Source organism: Schistocerca piceifrons, chromosome 8 (genome assembly GCF_021461385.2).
Source record: "Schistocerca piceifrons isolate TAMUIC-IGC-003096 chromosome 8, iqSchPice1.1, whole genome shotgun sequence".
Lineage (NCBI taxonomy): Eukaryota > Metazoa > Arthropoda > Insecta > Orthoptera > Acrididae > Schistocerca > Schistocerca piceifrons.
In genome coordinates this window covers 204,348,124-204,371,449 of record NC_060145.1, presented here as the reverse complement: position 1 = coordinate 204,371,449, position 23,326 = coordinate 204,348,124, and the positions used below count along the sequence as shown (strand labels likewise).

The following is a 23,326-nucleotide window of genomic DNA, read 5'->3' as shown; positions in this document are numbered from 1 at the left end:
CAAAACTACAGACCAATATCCTTCACATCATTATGCTGCAGAATTATTGAAAGTATTCTCATTTCGATCGTAATAAATATCTTTTAGATCGAAAACCTTTTGTCCACAAATGAGCACCGATTAACTAAGCATCGCTCGTGCGAAACTCATCTTGACCTTTTCTCACACGACATCCTGTGAACTATGGATAAAGGTGACAGGCAGATTCCATATTCCTAGATTTCCGTAATCAATTCAAATGGTACCTCACTGCAGTCTATTAACGAACGTCCGAACATACGGAAGAGCTTTCCTAATACGTGTGCGAGTTGCTCGATGATTACAGAAGTAAATAGCAACCTCTACGTTGTCCTCGTCGGTGAGTGTTCATCAGAGACAATGTTATCGTCATGAGCACCGCGGGGATGCGTTATAGGATCGGTCTGGCTTTCTGTATACTTTAATGACCTGGCGGACCGGATGGCTGATCCTTTTCTGATGGCGGTACAGTATATGAGACGGTATTGCCGTTCAGAACCATCATCAGTTATTTTGCTCCACAAATAGCAAAACTCATCTACTACTTAGAGCGTCTAATTTCCAAATCTAATGCCCTCAGCATCACCTGGTTTAATTCGACCACACTCCATTCTCCTCGTTTTGCTTTTGTTGACGTCCATCTTATATCCTCCTTTGAAGACACTATCCATTCCGTTCAACTGTTCTCCCAGGTCCTTTGCTGTCTCTGACAGGACTACAATCTCATCGGCAAACCTCAAAATTTTTATTTCTTCTCCACAGATTTTAGTTCCTACTTCCAGTTTTTCCTTTGTTTCCTTTACTGCTAGCTCAGTATACAGTTTGAATAAGATCGAGTATAGTCTACACCACTCTCTCACTCACTTCTCATCTAGTGCTTCCCTTTCATTCCCCTCGACTCTTATTACTGCCATGTGGTTTCTGTAAAAATGTATATAGCCTTTCGCTCCCTGTATTTTACACCTGTCACCTTCAGAATCTGAAAGAAAGTATCCAGTCAACATTGTCCAAAGCTTTCTCTAAGTCTACAAATGCTTGAAACGTAGGTGTGCCTCCCCTTAACTTGTCTTGTAAGATAAGTCGTAGATTCAGTATTGCCTTGCGTGTTCTGACATTTCTTTGGAATCCAAACTGATCTTCCCCGAAGTCAGCTTCTACCAGTTTTTCCATTCTTCTGTAAGGAATTGGTATTAGTATTTTGCAGCCGTGACTTTTAAACTGATAGTTCCGTAATTTTTCACACCTGTCAACAAATGCTTTCCTTAGGATGGGAATTATTATATTCTTCTTGAAGTCTTAGGATATTTTGCCTGGTTCATACATCTTTCTCACCCGACGGAAGAGTTTTGTCATGGTTGGCTCTCGCAAGGCTATCAGTAGTTCCAACGGAATGTTGTCTACTACTGGGGTCTTGTTTCGATTTAACTCTTTAACTGTTTTGTCAAGTTCATTACGCAGTATCATATCTCTCTTCTCATTTTCATCTACGTCCTTTTCCATTTCTATAATGTTGCCCACAAGTACATCTCCCTTGTATAGACCCTCTATATAATCCTTTTACCTTTCTGCTTTCCCTTCTTTGCTTAGGACTGGTTTTCCATCTGAGTTCTTGATATTCAAACAGGTAATTCTCTTTAATTTTCCTGTAGGCAGCATCTATCTTACCCCTAGTGGTATATGCTGTTATATTCTTAAATTTGCCCTCTAGCCCTCGCTGCTTAGCCACTCTGCACTTCCTGTCAATCCAGTTTTTGAGACTTTTTTACTCCTTTTCTCCTGCTTTATTTACTGTATTTTTATATTTTCTCCTTTCATCAATTAAATTCAACATTTCTTCTATTACTGAAGTATTTCTACTGGCCGTTGTCTATTTGTCTACTTCATTCTTTGTTGCCTTCACTATTTCATATCTCAAAGCTACCCATTCCTCTACTATTATATTTCTTTCCCCTGTTCTTGTCAATCGTTTTCTAATGATCATTGTGAAACTCTCTACAACCTCTGGTTCTCTCAGTTTATCCATGTCCCATCTCCTTAAATTCCCATTATTTTGCAGTTTCTTCAGTTTAAATCTACAGTTCATAACCAATAAATTTAGGTCAGAGTCCACATCTGCCCCTCGAAACGTCCTACAATTTAAAACTTGCTTTCTAGATCTCATATCCGCAACTTGCTATAAACGTATAAAAGTGAAAGTTAATTCAGATAAGTATGGACCTAGTTTTCGAATACAGCATTAGTGATGGTCTGCTTGACAAAATTGCGTCGATTAAGTCTCTCAGGCGTAATGTTACAAAATGATATGAAATTGAATGAGGACGCAAAGACAGGTATGAAGGAAGGCAACTGGTCGACTTCGGCTTACTGGGAGAGTTTAAGGAAAGTGTAGCTGGTCTATAAAGGAGACTACGAATGGAACTCTTGTTCTTGACTACCGTTCGAGTGTTTGGAATCACATCCACATGGGATTAAAGGGAAGCGATTAAAACGTGTGCTGCTAGATTTCTTATCGGCAGATAGCGTGCAACTTTCCGTGCTCCCTGCTCTCAGAGCGCTGCCCACAGAGGCTCATTGTGAAGGTGTTACGGGTAACCCGTGGACAGCGCGGCAAGCCGAATCCCTGTCGCGAGCTACGCTGGACACACTAACAAGACGTAGGGGGGCGCTCTCGCTGTTCTGCATTTCGAGGATATGATGATGTTTGATTTGTGGGGCGCTCAACTTCGCGGTTGTCAGCGCCCGTACAAATTCCTAATCTTTGCACAGTCCAATCTCGCCACTTCCACGAACGACGATGAAATGAAGAGGACTACACAAACACCCAGACCCCGGGCGGAGAAAATCACTAAACCGGCCGGGATTCGAACCCGGGACCCCGTGATCCAGAGAGCTACTGACATTTCAAGGAGATGTGCAGCGGTCCGAAGGCTTGGAAACTGTGGAGACAACTGTTTGGAACAAAATCTCTTCAGGGTTGGCACAGATTCTCTGTTATCAAACAGGGTTAAAGTGGTGTCTTGTGACATTGTTTTGGAAACTTCACCAAGATACAGCACCCTGCTCGCAACGAATGTAGAAATTCTGTGAGGCTAGTGCACTCCTTTCTATTATCTTTCGGTTATACAGAGTGGTCCATCGGTCGTAACTGCGAAATAACCGAAATAACCGTCAAACGAAAAAACTACAAAGAACGAAACTTGTCTAGCTTGAGAGGGGAAACCAGATGGCGCTATGGCTGACCCGCTAGAAGGCGCTGCCATGGGTCAAACGGATATCAACTGCGTTTTTTTAAATAGGAAACCCTTTTTTTATTGCAGATTCGTGTAGTACGTAAAGAAATAAGATTGTTTTAGTTGGACCACTTTTTTCACTTTGTGATAGATGGCGCTGTAATAGTCACAAACGTATAAGTACGTAGTATCACGTAACATTCCGCCAGTGCGGACGGTATTTGCTTCGTTACACATTAGCCGTGTTAAAATGGACCGTTTACCAATTGTGGAAAAGGTCAATATCGTGTTGATGTATGGATATTGTAATGAAAATAATGCCCAATGGTCGTGTGCTATGTGTGCTGCCTGGTATCCTGGACGACATCGTCGAAGTGTCCGGACCGTTCGCCGGATAGTTACGTTATTTAAGGAAACAGAAAGTGTTCGGCCACATGTGAAACGTTAACCACGACCAGTAACAAATGACGATGCCCAAGTAGGTGCTTTAGCTGCTGTCGCGGCTAATCCTCACATCAGTAGCAGACATTCTGCTCGAGAATCGGGAATCTCAAAACCCTCGGTGTTAAGAATGCTACATCAACATCGATTGCACCCGTACCATATTTCTATGCACCAGGAATTGCATGGCGACGACTCTTAACGTCGTGTACAGTTCTGCCACTGGGCACAAGAGAAATTACGGGACGATGACAGATTTTTTACAAGCATTCTGTTTAGCGACGAAGCGTCATTCACCAACAGCGGTAACGTAAACCAGCACAATATGCACTATTGGGCAACGGAAAATCCACGATGGCTGCGACAAGTGGAACATCAGCGGCCTTTGACGGGCTAATGTATGGTGCGACATTATGGGAGGAAGGATAACTGGCCTCCTTTTTATCGATGGCAATCTAAATGGTGCAATGTATACTGTTTTCCTACGTAATGTTCTACCGATGTTACTACAAGATGTTTCACTGCATGACAGATTGGTGATGTACTTCCAACGCGGATGGATGTCCGACACATAGCTCGCGTGCGGTTGAAGCCATATTGAATAGCATATTTCATGACAGGTGGATTGGTCGTCGAAGCACCATACCATGGCCGGCAGGTTCACCGGATCTGACGTCTCCGGATTCCTTTCTGTGGGGAAAGAAGAAGGATATTTGCTATCGTGATCCACCGACAGCGCTTGACAACATGCATGAGCGCATTATCAATGCATGTACGAATGTTACAGAAGGCGAACTACTCGCTGTTGAGAGGAATTCGTTACACGTACTGGCAAATGCATTTTGGTTAACGGACATCATTTTGAGCATTTATTGCATTAATGTGGTATTTACAGGTAATCACGCTGTAACAGCATGCCTTTTCAGAAATGATAAGTTCACAAAGGTACATGTATCACATTGGAACAACCGAAGTGAAATGTTCAAACGTACCTACGTTCTGTATTTTAATTTAAAAAACCTACCTGTTACCAACTCTTCGACTAAAATTGTGAGTCATATGTTAGTGACTATTACAGCGCCATCTACAATAAAGCGAAGAAAGTGGTCCAATTAAAACATTCTTATTTCTTTACGTACTACACGAATATGTAATGAAAAATGGGGGTTCCTATTTTAAAAAAAGTAGTTGATATCCGTTTGACCTATGGCAGCGCCATCTAGCAGGCCAGCCATAGCGCTATCTGGTTTCCCCCTACAAGCTAGGCAAGTTTCGTGCTTTGTAGTTTTTTTTGGTTTGACGGTTATTTCGTGAGATATTCGGCCCGGTCACGATCAATGGACCACCCTGCATACCCATTTGCAGTGGGCTCAGTTCCTTTGATGAAAATACAGGAACCATTTAAGGCTATGATTTTCTTTCCATCTTCCTTCTTATACTTATCTCTGGACTAAAGTTCCTAATATCAATGTTTCACAAACCGTAAGAGTCTATTGCATTTCGTGAAACGTCTATATTCCATTCCAGAATGGGAGGTTTCGATTTAAACGAGGTCTGCACGAAAAAAAATTCTGTGTTGGGTACCAAGAGGTAAAAAGAGAGCGACATGATGACCTAATGGAAGATGGATCACTTATATTAGAGAACATGCAGCAGTGACGTGGATATATGGAAGAAACTGGAGCAGGCCTTTATCAGCAGTGGATGCCTAAAGGCTAATGACGACGACGACGATGATGATGACGTACTTCAACAATACATAGATCGAATATGTGTCTCTTAAGTTCAATACCGTGTAATTTTGTCATAGATCCATTAGTTGCTTTTTCTAGTAGAGAGACAGTACGTAAAAAATTCATTAACGTTGTAAAAAACAAAGACGATACGATATTTCCTTTGCTTGTAGTGGTACATTCTAAGTTCATAATAATAATAATAATAATAACAATAACACCTTGGCTTGAGTGCCTTATAGGTTGGAATCTCAAATCAGCTTAATAACTGTGGTAGAGTTGCCCGGCAAAAGCCTGGAAACAAGTACGAGTAATTCTGAGCAGGAAGTCCATCTCGCTCACCTGCGCTGTCACGTTATTTGCTGCCCAACAATAAAGGTAGACTTGGCCTCCCGGAATTGGAAGAAATGACGCGCATTTCAATACTGAACTGAATTCTTCACTCTGCGAAAAAAAAAAAAAAAACAAATATATAAATACCTGAAAAGATGTGTGGCCTGGATTATATTAACACAAAGATAGCAACAGATTAAACAAAACTACATGTACCTTACAGTTGCGAGTACCACGCATTCGTTATAATATATAGTCCGTTTTTGTGTTCTTCCGATTCCCTTTTACGTACACGGATGTGTACGCGGCTCCAATAAATCGCTGTGTTCTTCGCAGGAGGCGGGAGCACTGCATGCTAAACAGTAATACACCTGCTTTTATGCAGCATTCGGCACGTTTCCTAACGAATATTGTCTTCTGTAGCTCTCATACATTAATATGTCACTCACTGTTTCCAGAGTATACTCAGACGTAGAATAATTCTGTGCATATATCCAGTCTCAAGAACATTTTACAGCAGTTGCATCTTATTTAATATTTTGGGAGTTTCAGGGTGTGTGCTCACCATTCCTGAAGGCTAAAATGACAACTTTGACGACATTCCGAAGGAGAACTCTAAGTCTGCTTCCACGCCTTCCACCAGACAAGATGCCACTTCCCACCGAAAACAATGTGTTTCACTGAAGATTCCACAGGGTGAAGTGTGCAGGTGAAGCACTATAGGATATTTTGCGCTTACTGTTGGACATGTAAAGAAAGTAGTAAGCAGGGCGTATACAAAATGGTTTTGTCCGGAACTCTGCAGACAGGATGATAGGAGAGGCAAATTAGAAGAAAACATTCGTATAGTCTCAAAGTTTTGTGCAACGCCAGGAAGGAGTGCAATTAAAATAATATTAAAATTCCTGACCGATAGGGTGTGAGCCTAGCAGAGGGGAGTCAGTTACTTGTGTTTTTCTGAAACGCTGTGGTTTCTGGTGAAAATGTTTCTCTGTGCAACCCGCTACATTAAATTATCTGCAAGAAAAGGTTTTGTTCATTTTTTCTCTACAAGCACTCGATTGCACATTGCGGGGATAGGAAAATCACATATTTTTAAAAATAGTGTTTTTAGTATGAAATTATTGTTTATTATTAAATAAAGTGGATTAAGAACTAATTTTAAAAATGTACAACACACGTAAGTGTAGTAGAGCAGTTTCAAGAGATAAATTGGGATGGATGGCATATACGTGAGCGAAGGTAGGTCGCCGGATTGTGGTCATGCGCTTACTTCCTTCATAGGTCTGCTAAATGAACAGTAATCGAGCGATCCCCACTTCTGTATACCTCACTACGTCAGAAGAAGCGACTGCATGATGTTTCACGAAGACATCTGACCCTACTGCAGCGCACTTATGAACGACTGGCGACCCATCTTTACGTCCGAGGGGGAGTTTATTTTCCACTGAGTGCATAAACACTACAGGGAATACAGATATCAGTTATCAATAGTACTAAAGCAACAAATTTATGTGGACAGAATGTACGTAAATCTTTCCACACTGCTCTATACCGCTAGAGGCGAAGTTGATTCCTGGTTATGCCATACGGCAGCTGAAGTGTTCTTCAAGCAATGGAAACCCCCTCCACCACGACTCCAGCTGGCTATTCCGTTTGCAGACAGACTACACATTCCCAGCATTTGTTGTCCAGTTCTCTAATGTGAGTAGACAACTTCACTGGGCTCCTGTTTTATAATTCCATTTCTTTTGGTTTATTAAATGAATACTTATTTTTAGCTCTTAAGTGAGCTTTTACGGATCAAAGCTGGAGCTGTAAAGTTTCTGCCGCACTACAGAGCCTGCCGCGTGTATAACATGCTGTCAATATGTACGCGGACATCTTGAAAAGAAATGCCACCAAACGTTTTATTTGAATATTCTTAGAGATTTTTAAAGAATGTCTTCAGAGACCTGCCAGTGAACAAAAAACGGTGAATCGTTAGGTGCTAAGGCTGTGGTCATCTGAGCAAGGTCGCACAACCCTGTGCAATCTCCCGCATACGGCTGTGACTCATGCAGTGTTGAAACGTGTGGAACTCTCTTTCGGGGTAATCGGCGGACCATCTGTGCGGAAATGGTTGCTCGTTAGGAGGCTGATCGTGACAATTGTTTGTCAAACATCGTCATAGGTTATGAAACAAGGGCCACCTTTCCAAACGGAAACAAAATGGCAATGTACGGAGTGGTGCCACACTACCTCTTTCGTTATTAAAAAAAAAAAAAAAAATGTTCGAAGCAGCACCCTCAGCCGGTAAAATCATGGCGACCAGCATCTGGGACATTGAAGGGGTTATTCTGTTTGATGTCATCCCTCATGGTGCAACCATCAACTCTCAAGTGTATCGTGCTAACCTCAAGAATCTGAAGAATGGACGTCAGCGTTTTCGTCGTCACAAAAATGCAAACGGACTATTCCTACTCCACTTCAACGCAAGGGCTCCCGCATGTCTGCACACCTCAGAGGAGCTCACAAAACTTCACTCATCCTCTTCCACCCTACAGCCCAGGTCTCGCACATTCCGACTTCCATCTTTTTGATCCAGTGAAGGATGTACTCCGCGGGAAGCAGCAGGAGGATGATGGGGTGGTTATTGAGGCAGCAAGACGTTGGTTCCGACGTCGACCAGTAGTGTGGTACCTTTCGCCAATACAGGTCCTCCCAGTATGACGGCGTAAGGCTGTCGAATCGAACGGAGATTATGTTGAAAAATAGGTCTTTGTAACCAAAAGATTAGGGAGCAATATGGCGCATTGGAGTCCTGAATAAAACCAACCATACTTACTGAACGCACACCCAGAATATAGTTAGTGTCTTAACACTGTTCTATGGTGCTTAGATATGGTGCACCCTTTCAAAATTGTTCTCAACCTATTTCATCTAACAATAAAAATAATTGGATGGTATTTGTGGTGTGCATACTGTAAGACCTTCAGTACACACACCATCAGATTAATTGACTTGTCGCTCTAACGAAGTAGGTGAGTGTCAGCAATATGTCTCATGGTCTTATCACGGCGTGTTTATCTTCTGCCTTTAGGTCAGACGATAGAAATGCCACTTGCACGCTTAGAGTAGCAGATTGACGGTGACCAACTTTAAACAGAACACACACATTTATTAAAATAATAACAAGAATAAAAATTACTTAACTTGGTTCTGGATGCTATTTACAATTGACAGTCTGAAGTTCCTTTGGTATTGGTACATTACTCTTAATGCCACATATATCTCTGGTACTTGACAAAAGTGTCTATACATTTATCTTCATGGCTATGTACAGGAATATGGTAATCTTATTAGGCACAGACTGAAACTTGACTATAGACTGGTACAGACAAATGTAGAACTCGTACAGACTGGTAGAGACTAATTCAGGCTGGTACAGACTGGTGCAGACAAACGCAGAGTAATCGGAGGTCTGTACACTCGTTATAATACCTTGCACATTCATGTATCACTGCGCGAGTGTGATCCATGAGGATAAAAGGTTCTACATTAGCAGCAGTCTCATTGGCTGCGTTACATATTAATACGCGGATTGGCGGAAGCAGAATTTGGTCTGTCTCTATGGCAGCGCCATCTCGTAGTGCGGAGACGGACGAGCGCTGCGCCAGCACTGTTCTGCTTAGCGGGCGCGTTCTAGCGGGCAAGTTGTGTAAGCGCTGACTACGTGGAACTATGTACACAACAGTATTAAAACTCTGTTTTTGAAAATACGCGAATCTTCCATCTCCTGTGATGTGAAAACTGTACGTCCTAGAATATCTAATGCACTTTGATTTTGTACTTGGAAAAATTTTGACTAGAAGTCGCTGTTTTCGAATTATTCAAGTAAAATATGAAAAATTACATTTAATTGCCCCTCTCCTAACCACCACCACTATGCTCACACCCCACTGGTCAGGAGTTTTAGTATATTTTTTTTCATGACGCTCCATCTTAGCACTGTAAAAAAAAAAACCGCGTGCGACTTCATGAGTACATTCACCCACTGAGACCCTTTACCGTTTTCGGCGACTGGGCTAAGATTACAACGATAATGATGGTGGCTCCGATGTGAACGACAGTCAAGAGGTATGTGAGGGGTGGTACGACAGCTGAAACCAGGAATCTCTCATAGACTGCAGGCTACAGCTGGCATATTAACAGGGTTTTTCAGTACGACGAAATAGATTGAGAAAATAGACGTTGAAAGTCAATAGTTTCTCACTAGAGTACGAAAAAGAAATGGTTGCATAACTGCCTGTAACAACGATGTTGTATCTCAAACCACCAGCATCGTTGTTGCAGGTAGTCTGCAAAAATCAGTTCATGGGTGTTGACCACTAATGTAATCGTGTTACAGTTTGCGTCAACTCTCTCAAAGTCAGTTAAGGCCTGAAGATGGTGTACTGAATCACCATAACTGGTAGCCATATAATAAATAACATCGAAAGGAAGGTAGTAGGTGTTCCGTTTTACTACATAGTGATTAAAATATCCTTTATTTTTTATAAAATTGGAGAAATTCGTCTTTACTAATATTGTCATTGAATTTTCAAATGATTTTTTCAACTTTAACGTTTAGTTACTTTTCTTTTTCAATTTTAAAATTTGTAGATGCGTAACATAATTTTCCGTGAGACATGTACTCAGAAGTCTAACTGAATCGAAATAAAGTGAATATAAATGAATAAATAATAAAGTCATTTCACGATAGCACCTATATTAGCCATTTGTCTCCACACTAGAATCCAAACATAAAGTAGAAATATATAATAATTACACTGATGTCCTTATTGATCGATATACATTGTTTGACAAGAAAAGTGAAGCACCCAGACGTAGAGGAGTAAATGAGACGAATTTTATAAGTTGAGAGGGTATGTGATTACAAACCAGAGTGAAATTAACAAAGACCTTGGCAGTATGACTCCACTTAACAGTATGGCGTTGTACCGCCTGTTCCCTGGACGCATACAGTTATTCAGTTGACGAGAGTGTCATAAAGCAGTCGTTTCCTTTTCTAAGGTAAGCTGGCCGACAACTGTTGTATCTGGACTTTGATATTCCGGACACAAGCACTGGACGCTGTTGAAGTCCGAGCTGGTCCCACACATGATCTATCCCGGGTGTTTCTAGAGATCTTTCTGGCCGCGATATTGCCTCGGCTTCACATACACGGTCCATCTATGAGGGTACGAGCATTGTACCATTCAAAAAATGATACCACGAAAACTGCCAGTAACACACGAGGAATAAGCGTGTCCGTGATATACAGTCTGCCATCAGGGTTCCATAGTCACTACCATCTGGGAACTGAAGTCATACCCTATGAATCTTCACGCCACAGCATGACGCGTAACACCGCTTTACCTCTCCAAAACGCTGGAAGACTGGGGCGAGTTCTCAGGTAGCCGCCATACTTGCTGACGGGAAACAAACCGACGTCATTCGTCAACAGTCCATGCTTTCTCAACACCGCACCACTCGAGACGTAGTCATTATTGTTGTTGCGGCAGTGGTAGCCCACGCATAGGACGGTAATTGACTAGTCCTGTTACTGCTGGATTCCGAGAGATGGTGCGGCTGAGCCGTGGCGAGCTGGCGCCATTGTTATTTTGTCCATGTATCGTTGAGAGCGATTGTGGTTGAGCTAAGCTATCTTTGATTTTCGGGGGTCTTATCTTCCGGGTTGGCGGGCGAAGCGAGTTGGTTGGTAGCCTACGACGGGTAACCCTTAAGATCTCGTGACATTCGCTGGGAGACGAGTGTCAACGGCTGCCGAACGAGCGTGATGACCGTTACATGTTGTGGTGTGAAATTGGTTGGGCGTTTTGGCGACATGGGCAGCTTGGAGATACGAGTTCTGTGACTTCGCTGAGAACAAAATCTGAAGTGAAGCGGTGAAGCTGTGGCACCCGCTTCCTCGTATTGTGTACGTGATATGAAGTAAGTGGTCGTAATTGTGTTTTGTTGACCGACGCACTCAAAGCCATTTAAACTTTGTTATTCTGGGGAGACTTTCATAGTCGACCTTTAAGATGGTGTGAAAGAGTTCAGTTGGCCTAGTTAAATGGTGGCAGTTATTTGAAAGTTTTCGCAGAAATTTTATTAGTGCCTTGTGTCTCTTGTAATCAAATGATTTTATGTTGGTGCTTTCAAAGCCTGCACTCTATTAATACAGTTGCCCATCAGTGATATTGGAAAGTCTTTGTGATTCGGGCAGAAACTTTTGACTGTGCCAGAACCTTGGCGGGGAGTGAAATGTCGGCCGAGGTCTAGGCCTGGCAGTACTTAAGAACCTGGCCACTATAGGAAGTTGTTCACATATCGCCTTCGAGAGTTTAGTATTTATGTTCCTTCCGCCAAGGCAGGTTAAGCTGGTAGGTACATAAATATATGAAACCTGTTAGTATATGAACTTGTTTCCTTAAATATTACTGATCGGCAACTGGCTAAACCGTAAGTTGCATAGCATCCGCTGAGTTCCTTGTGCAGTTATTTCTAGTAACTTTTGTATTAACACGTTTGAGCATGTGAACAATTACTTTTAAAGATCAGTGTTTCTGCTGTAGTTTTTTTATTTAAGTGGTTTTATCACATTATGTAATTGGATCTTAGCTTGACACTAGTGCTCCAGTGTCATTGTCATCCTTTACTAGTAATTCCTTTTATTATATTTATTTTGAGGGAAATCCTATATGGCACTTTGAAATTCTAAAGTTTGTCAGTAATTCTCTTTTCTTAATAAGGGACTGTTTATTTGAGTACTGAGTATGTTGGGTTTGTAACTGTATTTGAAAAGCTTTATGTAGTGGCTCGTCCATAATTTGTAATCGTCAAATTACTTAAAGGCCGTAATGTCAAAAAATTGTCTTAATTATGAACTGTGACTATCAACCATGATTCCATCCCGCTTCCTCTTTTATGGTATTTTAGATATGGTGTTTAAGTGTGGTAGATTAAGGAATTCACGTACCAGTGGGATGACAAAAAACGCTGCAGGGAGTCCAAGAGTTGTTCTTTAATAGCAGGGGCAGACGTGGAGGGATTGCGATGTGCCTGGTGCCCTGCTGAGCGATACGTCCTTGTGATCATCAGATATGGTCGACCGGAACTTTGATGACAAGTACTCACGCCCTCATAGTTCCCTGTAGTCGCACACTGGGCCCTTGTCACTTCTGAATGCCCGCAAATTGGAATACTGCAAGATTCGACCAGCTAGCGAAACTGATGCCAGAATGAGGTCCCTTTGTCACGATAGAAGATGCTGCTAGTGCTGCCTCACGTGAGTACGTTGCATTTCTACCTCCTCACGATCTAGTAATATCTGGTAATATTCACACCAGTTATACAGCCTACCAGTCCGGGTAACAACACTAAACACGAAAGACAATAATGCACTCAGGTGGCTGTTATACTTGTCACAGAGAATTGAACCTGTAATTGCTTACATAACCAGCAATGGTATGAACAGTTACGAAGTTACAGTGACATCAGATAATATAATAGATTTATTGGTACAAATTATATGATTTATTGTAATATGTATTAATAAAAAATTAACTTTATATTAAGTTAACTTAAATACCTAAAACTTAAATAATCTATATTGAACAAATATTAAATTATAATACTATAATTAAAATCTACTATACACCAATAAACGGTGCTAACCTCCTCAACATGCAGACTGTTGCAAGATAGTGGTTGCTTCACTCTATTTTCAGCCACTGTATATGAAGCTCTTGTTAAGTCCTAAAGAACGGCAACAAATGGATATCTATGTGAAAAAACTGCTTGCCAACAAGACGATGGTCAGATTTCATACGTGATAGAACTGAACAAAGAAATATAAGTAAGAAGCAGGGATAATGATATGTACCGATATTGACTAGTTTCGTAAGACTCGAAAGACCCTGAGAGAGTATCTGCTAATTGTGTAATCGAGTGAATCAGAAACTGAACTTTCTTTGAGGATTATCATTTTAGAAAGAAATGGTTCAAATGGCTCTGAGCACTATGGGACTTAACATCTGTGGTCATCAGTCCCCTAGAACTTAGAACTACTTAAACCCAACTAACGTAAGGACATCACACACATCCATGCCCGAGGCAGGATTCGAACCTGCGACCGTAGCAGTCGCGCGGTTCCGGACTGAGCGCCTAGAACCGCGAGACCACCGCGGCCGGCATTATTTTAGATACCTTCTGTTCGAGTAACTCAATTCAACCGTAATGCACACCAAAAAAATAATTCAATATCCCACGAAATCCCGGATGTCTTCAACGAGCCGCAGGTGACTGGTCATATCGGAAAAATTTTTAGTACCGAGCGAGACAAGAAAAAAGTGATAAAATTGTATACTTCTCTGGGTTACAACTTGCATCACATTCAGAATTGGAGACTCAAATGATTAGAGCAAGTGATATGGGCAGGACTCATCTGATATTGTTCTAAATAGCTTAGCAGGAAACTACACTAAGTCATTATTCAGGGAGCCGACTAGAGGGGATAAAATCTTAGATATCCTGGTTACAAAAGATCGAACGTTTTGCCTTTGTCAGCGTGGACAGGGAATCTGTAATGTACACAATTTCTCTTACTGTGGATGCGAATATGAATGTATAGAAAAGTGAGAAGGAATTTGTATTTAGTTAGTGTGATAAGAAATAAGTGTCTAATTACCTGAGAAGTCAATATCAAACATTCATCTCTGATCATAACAGCTTTGAGTATAAAAGGACGAACAATTTACAGAGTTATGTGTCTAGAAAGGTTGTGAAGACTGGGAAAAACCCGCAGTGGTTCAACAGCCGGCTTAGAGAGCTATTCCGAAAGCAAGGAGTGCTTCACCGCACATTTAAACGTCGCCAATACCTTGTACGTAAGCGAAATGTGAACTAGATCAGGATGCGCACATGGAAAACCTACATAAGTTCGTCGAAGTGTAAGGTAAAACACTGTGTAATGATCTAACACAATATCCGAAGGATTTTAATCCTTACATTACATCAATAAAGAGAAATATCTGTCCACTCACACAGTGGTCTTATTGGCACCGAAATGGAGAATGACATAAAGAAATTAGGGATACTACGTTCCTTTTTCTGAAACTGTTTCACTGGTCGAGATCGTACTCCTGTTTCTCCTTTCGAAAATCAGAATGACAGGTGTTGAAATAAATGTGTAAGGTGGCAATATTCTACAACCATGCATTACTCTGTAAATTATTTTCCATTTGAATTTGTATTAGCTCACTATGTACGGTCCACAATAAGATTATTAATCACTTCTTTGGCCGTTTCTGGTCATATCTGCGGATGTAAGACTTTTTTATTACTAGAGCAGCGCAACAGGATAGTGCAGCTAGTTTAATTTCTGTAGTACGGCATGTCTGGGATTTCATTAAAGTTGATCACTGACAGAATAAGCGACATTGGTTACCCACTCCTTAGAAACCGGTATCGGCTGAAGAGGGGCTGTGAAGAGAGTTGTCGTGTTCTACAGGAGGGGACATTTACTACCCTGAGAGAGAGCAGGCTGAGGAAACGGCGTTTTACAACGCTGGGGGCCACAGAACCCCCCAAGCACGGACAGTGCGGGCAGGAGGTTGCACTTTGGTGGGACGAAAAAGAAATCAGAATTACATATCTGGTGAAAGAGCTTAAGTGGTGGAATAAGGATAAAAGACATCATTTTAGTATGAAGGAATGTGTGGGGTCACAAACGAAGGTCGCGACGTGGCCTCCAATGAATGTTGTCACGGGAAGTGCCATGGCATTTTCCCACTGTATAGCAGAGAGGCATATTTGATTGACAGATTGCTAAGGGCGTTGAAGGAAAAATTGAATTTTCCAGGGAATCTTGTGAATAGAGTATAAGCGTCAAGAGACTGGCTGGAAGATGGCATGACCCATTTAGTAGGAGATAATGTTTTCGTAACAGCCGCTGGTATTCGTATCCTGAGGGAAAACGTAGGCTCAGAGGGTGTACGGCATAGAGAGGCACTTGCCTGTTGGGATAGATTGAAAGCACTTGCCTATGTGGATCGATCTAAAGACTCCGTTGGGGAGAGCCACAGCTGTGAATCTGGCTGTTAGATTTTGAGAAGTGTTGCTTGCGACACAACGGGGACGGGGGCGTGAAGTCGTTTCTCTGTGAACAGAATTGTTATTCTGCTGATTTTAAATGACGGTTCATTACCTCTCTGCGGAGCCTGAATCACATTGAAGTGCTTCTTTATGGTAGAATATCTGAACCGAGTTTCTGTTCCTGACTCGTGAGCAAACAGACTTTTTTTTTTGTCTCTTATTGAGGCACATTCAGTCCTACAGGTTTGTGGGCGGCATACTGCTTCATCTGTGTGGGAGAGAGTTACGCGTTCCCCACGTACATCATCTGCACAGCGGCCAACAGCCGAACCGGCAGATCATCGCTACAGTACAACTGCTGTCCGTACTTCAATAGGTGGTATGCACATCCCGGTTCGGCTGGTAGGGAAACACAGATAGTGAGTGTATTGAATTGCATTTCATACCGTCTGAGCTTTTTCTGAGAGCGTGTAGGCTATTCAGTATCAGCCAACTTTTTTTCATTCCAATAAAGAGGGTAAAGTGAAACAAATGTTCTGCAAGTCTCGGAATTACATTTAGAGTAGTATCCGACATTGCGTACTTCATATTTATACAATTTTTCTGCACTCTTCGTGTTCTTTGCGAATAAATCATTTACGGTATCCAAGTTGTAATCCTGTCTATTAGAATTCTGATAGGAAAGACTGGTTTGATATGCTAATGGCACGATACTTCGTTTTATGAAAACCCCTTGATGTAGGTTGTCAATGATAGGGTCGCTTTAATCGTTTGTAGGCACTCGAATTCCATTGCAGAGACAACATTAGACAACTACAGATACACAAACTACATGTTACAAGCACCACTGAGGTTTAGAAATGACCACAAGATAGAAAATTATTGGCGATTGGAACAGCAAATGAAGGAAATGACAGAGGCATAGCAAATACCCTCAGCCATACACTACACGGCGTTTTCAGAGTGTAAACGTAGATGGGGATTGTGTCTATCTTCCACCTGTTACGTTTCATTATAACTGCACTATACGTACTAATTCATTAATTCAGTGTTTGCTAGGATAGAGGAATATATTTCCATTCTGGTAATTAGAAATATACTTTCGCGTTTCATTTCGACTAGAGCACTTCACACTCATCACATTTTTCCAGTCTGTTAGCGACGTGTCATCATGGTCTATTCATTTAAGCCAAGTGAAGTGAGAGTGTTACAGGATGAGCAGTGGATGATCGCTTGTGCGGCACCCCATCAGCAAAATCTCAAAGACACTGACACATGCATCCAGGGTGAGGAGCAAGATTACCACCACCGTCGCTCCTACATTTCACGTGCAACGCGTATATTCGGAATACCCATCTGCCTAGCCGCAGATCCACTTCACTATCCCGCTGAATTCAGTTAATTGTGTTTATTGTGCTCTTTTACTTTATCCCGACTTACCGACAATGCATGCTCATCTTAAACTGGTACGCTGCCCGAAGCTATGAAGCTCTCTTTCAACAATCCAGTTGCAATAGTTAAGTACCCAGCGTTCTCGATCTCAGTTCACTGTCTATTATGCGTTCTCATCACAGCAGTTTGAATGTTTCGTCCCACACCGAGCAGATGTTTTAACAACACTTTTTGGAGTGTACTTATTAAGAATTTCCCGTAAGGCAAGTAGCCGAGAGCCTCTTGCATGTTAAGCTAAAAGATCCAAAATTTCTCTTACTAACACTTCTTAGAGGCTGTGAAGGAGAGTTACTAGATAAAAGTTTACATAACAACTGGTGGCTGTAAGTAGCTAGTTAACACATTACAAAACCATACCAGATATTTCTTTTTCGCTTTAAGAAGGATGAATTTTCACGCAGTTAACTGCAGTAAGATGCGATATCACGACCGCTATTTTACGCAATGGCTTTTTCCTACTGTACAAGGACATTGTAACATAGAATTGTCATGTAAAACTGCAAGAACAAGTCTAACGGAGTTAAGTTTCTGAGCTATGCACGTCGGCCGCTTCGACCTATCCACTTGTCTCCGAATACTGCATCGAGATGGCAGCGACCAGTTAACTGCAAATTCTGATTAGGTGACAAGAGATCATACCAGGTGACTGAATAATGTATGCACTCAATTCTAGTAACCTACCTACTTACAGTAAAGAAGAAGTACGTGAGGAACAGTAATATTTGTGTGACAGAATTTATTTCCTTGTAAGTAAAAATCCCGAAACATACTTTCAAGTAGCAAAAACTGCATCTACAAATTGTATTTACGTAGTTAATGACAGTCAAATTCTTGAGACAAACTGGAGGTACACGGCTAGTTCCGACTCGTTGGGATAAATACATTTGCTGCACGATTAATCATCTATCGCTGACCCATAAGCCATATAACAAAGTCTGTAATCCGATCTCGTAAACAAGAGTAACTGCGAAAGTGTGGTTACAGGTCTTCTATTTAGTATAAATGTTTTTGGAAAGTAATATTTTCAGTTAAATACCCACGTAACTGGGTTCAAATTACACCACTGAGATTGTGTTAAACGATGGTGACGGATGTGACGTAACAAGGGAGAAAATAAACGATTATGTCTTGATCTTACTTTCATGCTGGAAGATCTCCACAATGCTCATTGTCTAGTTTTAAAATAAAAAAGGAACAGTTTTACCGAAATTTTCCCCAAAACTCTTGTAAGCTTACAAATAGCCCTGGTTTTGTCAGTATTTGTGGCAAGTAGTGCAAGGAGCTTTCCAAAATTCAAGTTGAGATAGCTATTCTGAGGTCAATACTTTCCCAAGAAGGACTGGGTGCACTTTTGACTAACCACTGAAAGGGATACCTTGAAATGAACAGATCCTGACTCTGTTCTGAAAAGTACTGCTAAACGATTATTCGGGGGAAAATTAACGGTACATAACCTGAACAACTGTAGGAATCATATTTAACTTTATTAAGAGAATATTTCTCTATAGTATTACACACATCTTGTATTTTCCCTTACAGTTGCATACATAAAATCTTTGCAAATTTTTATCGGTTATCAGGATCTTTCATGATAAATTTGTTAATATGTAACTATTTACTCATGAGTTTCCTTCAGATCTACAATTTACGCATTGTAACGGTGTCTAATGTGTAGCACTCAATTATGAAATTGGATGTTGTTTTTTGTATTTATGTCGCACATTTTCCTTTGAGAAGTGAAATAATTTGTAAATTAGGAAATTAAAATCCTCCATTAGAAATCTAGAGAAAGAAAAGGAAATTTGTATTTTCATCTTTCCATTTAGTTTAATAGACCGGAAATTTTTATTGATGCTAGAAGAATGCACTAGTTCAAGTTCTATTTGCTTTCACTACAAGCTTTTAAGGATCTCACGAATTACGCTGAACAGATTGATTTGATTGCTCTTTTAATATTTCGCACTGGAGTAAGATTTCGATATTTATTTCTGTTACAGAAGACTATGTATGTGATACATATTTTAAGAGATGAAACAACCCTCATCCACATTGTTCCGTGGTATGACTTTTTTCTTACCAGAAGTGCGTAATAACAAACTGCATCTAGCTGCATCTGGCAGCCTGCTTGAATTTGCGCGCGCGGCGACCTGAAGGGATGACTTCACTGTTACTTAAATAGGAAAGGGTGCAGCATATCAAATTTTTTCTTAACTATTATTTCTCTGCACACCCTACCTTGCAATATCCTTGTAAGATTTCACACCATTTCTGGTTCCTCACTAGTGGACTGGCTAATGGCTGAGACTTAATCTAAGCTCAGCATCATTCGAACCTAGAGTACGGATCACTGCGTGTGTGTGTGTATATATTTAGTCTACGGGGACATCTAGATACAAGAGGATATTACTTTTGTTATATTAATGTGTTCTCGTTCTATTTTAGCAACATTATGATGGTGAGATGAAATACTATTTATCGCAAACAGTCGAGATAGTTTCTATCCGTTTTCTGTGTCGTCCTTTGATTTTTCTTTGGAATGAAGTTCGAGAGAATGTCTATTACCTCTGCACTCATGCTTGTCTCTTATGATAGTGGTTTTTCTCAACTGAAAACTACGGTCACTCTAGAATGAGATTTTCACTCTGCAGCGGAGTGTGCGCTGATGTGAAACTTCCTGGCAGATTAAAACTGTGTGGCCGACCGAGACTCGAACTCGGGACCTTTGCCTTTCGCGGGCAAGTGCTCTACCATCTGAGCTACCGAAGCACGACTCACGCCCGGTACTCACAGCTTTACTTCTGCCAGTACCTCGTCTCCTACCTTCCAAACTTTACAGAAAGGCAAAGGTCCCGAGTTCGAGTCTCGGTCGGCCACACAGTTTTAATCTGCCAGGAAGTTTCATATCAGCGCACACTCCGCTGCAGAGTGAAAATCTCATTTTGGAAACATCCCCCAGGCTGTGGCTAAGCCATGTCTCCGCAATATCCTTTCTTTCTGGAGTGCTAGTTCTGCAAGGTTCGCAGGAGAGCTTCTGTAAAGTTTGGAAGGTAGGAGACGAGGTACTGGCAGAAGTAAAGCTGTGAGTACCGGGCGTGAGTCGTGCTTCGGTAGCTCAGCTGGTAGAGCACTTACGGTCACTCTTATTACACGAATGGGACATAGTGAAGAAGAAGTCTTACTTACAAAAGTGGCTTGAAATAACGCCATACAAGCGATGACAACGCTGAGGGCGAACTGCGTCATTGCGATGGGGCTCATGGTGTCCTGGAGGTACGCTACGAACCTGGAAGAGGAAAACGTTTTAAATAACACCATCAAATGAAATGTACTTTAGCAAGTTTGATGTACTCGGTATATATGCACGCGAAAATACATTAATAGTATGAGAAACTGGCTTGGCAATTCCATTTTCTGAGATTATGCAGTGCTGAATGTATGAAAAAGAGCTAACCGTATTTCAACCTTGTGAGTTATATTTCTGTGAGAAATTTTTTTTTATAATTGTTTAATTTGATTATTTTAAGGTTAAGATTAACTCTGAACAACATAATGGTCAATGTATTTATATTCAGGATAACCGAGTGTACAGTTCTTAATCTTGGAAAAATACCATTTTTCATGTGCTGCTATATTATAATTTTGTCTCGTGTTTCTGAAGTCAACTGTCTCAAAACAATTAAAATTTAATCATCATTTATGTTAAAGGTGGGCCGGCCAGTGTGGCTGAGCAGTTCTAGGCGCTTCAGTCTGGAAGCGCGCGACCACTACGGTCGCAGGTTCGAATCCTGCCTCGGGCTTCGATGTGTGTGATGTCCTTAGGTTAGTTAGGTTTAAGTAGTTCTTTGTTCTAGGGGACTGATGACCTCAGATGTTAAGTCCCATAGTGCTCAGAGCCATTTGAAACAATTGTTAAAGGTGGACGTAAGTAACTGTATATATATATATATATATATATATATATATATATATATATATATATATATATATGTTCCACACCCCCTGCTAAACCACCAAATCGTTTTCAACCAAATTTGGTGCACGTATCACTATCACTTACTGCCTGGAAAGAACCACTCTTCCAGTAAAAGCCATTACCTCTCCAAGGGGTGATGATAGTACTGAAAGAGCAGCGTAGCTCACCATACTCAAGTAGTGAGACTACACTCATCAGCTATTTGAGAATGAGAGCAGTTAGTGACTTGGATCCAACTTAACGTGATTTCAAACCTTTACATTTTCTCGCTATAACTGCCAACAAACCAAGGAAAGGTAAGAAATTTATCACTTACTACAATTTCGCTTTTAATACAGTAAAACAGCCACATCAGATACGATCTCTTAATTTGTTACCTCTTTACTACCACGTCTTTGCAGCCTGAATTGCATACATTATTTACATGTATTTCTCGAGATATGGCATCATAAACACCGATATCCATTTTCGCTGTTCATACGGTAAAACTGCCGAATCATGCATAGAAGTTAATTACTTCTTTACTACTTGCTCCATTCGCAATGCACTCCACAGACATTATCCATATATATAACTAGATGTACCTCAAAATGTATGTCATTGCATGACATATCTTTCAGGAGATATGACGCCATAAACATTAAGCTGCGTGAAAATGAAACTGCATGACGAACGTCACTGAAGGTACCGGTGGAATATACAAACAAATATGTGCCAGATAAGTTACATGCATATCAAATATATATTACACGTGCGTGACATGGTGTCAAAAAATAACACACCTTACACTGAATTCCTGAAACAATTGTGGTTAACTCTTTAAGTCACAGGACATAGTTACACGAAAATGGACAACTTTTATTGATAGGCAAACCGAAGCGAATAAACAAACCAACATATCATGAATATACACCATGACACACACACTAGTAACTGAACGCAAGTAATTTCTCTAACTGGAGCTACGAGTTGCAGTTCTGAGAGAAAACAGAATTTTACGGCAGAACGCCGTCCTGCTAAGCTGAAACCCTCACCACAGGATACTTAGTGTACACAATGAGACACCGCACTCAGTGTGTAGGCTGCTGTGAAAAGCAGCCCTTCTCCCTGCTTTTAACGACGACCTTAGTAAAGCCTTTCTACAGGAACACGGCCGGAGATCGCAGATAAACATCTGGAGAAACTCAAATCAGAATACTCGTAACTCACTATACCCACTTGTGTTAAACCTGACATGAACGAAAAAGCTGTTTATCTCAGTATTACATAGCATAAGTTAAACTCTGCCCTACGAAAGAAACGACAGCTGTGAAAGGCTACAAAAACTCTAGTAGGTGGAGTTATAACAAGTACAAACGCCATGATTGGCCAGAAAGAAAATACGTGGCCACGAGCTGTGATATATGTAAAATGCAGACAGAGTAATTGGCTCCTTGTCTTGCAGAAAATCGTCAAGATTTTGAGCAAGGTGACTCGCGCAGCGCTGAGACGATTGCGAGAGTCATTGTGAGAACACTTGTTCACAGATTCGTCTAAATTCGTAAGGAGTTAAGTTGAAAAATCTTGTAGTTCAGAGAATCGCACCAAGCACTAACAGTTAATGCTTGTGAGCGATTTGAGGGCAACGACGTACTCGCTCTTCCTGCCAAATAGCGTGTACCATGCCAATTAACTTAGTTAGGGAAAGTAAGAGTCTCGGCTTCAATAAAGACGTAGTAAATGTATCAGACTGGTGTTCAACAGTCGAGAGAGATTTAGAATATTCTTGAGAGTCTCTTCGGGTTTGATGCCGGATCCTAAAATCAACATGACTCGATATTTCGGCGATCCAACTGGTCGCCATCTTCAGGAAAATGCTGCTTCTGCTGATGAGTCCCGCTGAGAACTGACGCCAGGTTGCAGATCAACGTCCTATACAGGCCACCGTTCAGTACAGTTGATTTTAGGATCCGGCAGAAAAACCGAAGAGACTTTCAAGGCTTATTACGCCGGGAAAGCCTACGTAATGAGATTTAGAATAGGTT

The 23,326-nt window shown here is 41.1% G+C and overlaps 1 protein-coding gene across 1 annotated transcript in view; it reads right to left on the bottom strand.

Annotated features, from left to right (window-relative positions):
- The window catches only part of LOC124712200 (odorant receptor 43a-like), a 44,580-nt gene that overhangs the window by 5,637 nt on the left and 15,617 nt on the right, over positions 1 to 23,326 (bottom strand). The window contains exons 2-3 of the mRNA XM_047242497.1: positions 20,513 to 20,612; positions 5,765 to 5,866 (exon numbers count right to left, since the gene is read on the bottom strand). Of these exons, the coding sequence (XP_047098453.1) occupies positions 5,765 to 5,866; positions 20,513 to 20,612 (202 nt within the window). The remainder of the gene's footprint in view (positions 1 to 5,764; positions 5,867 to 20,512; positions 20,613 to 23,326) is intronic.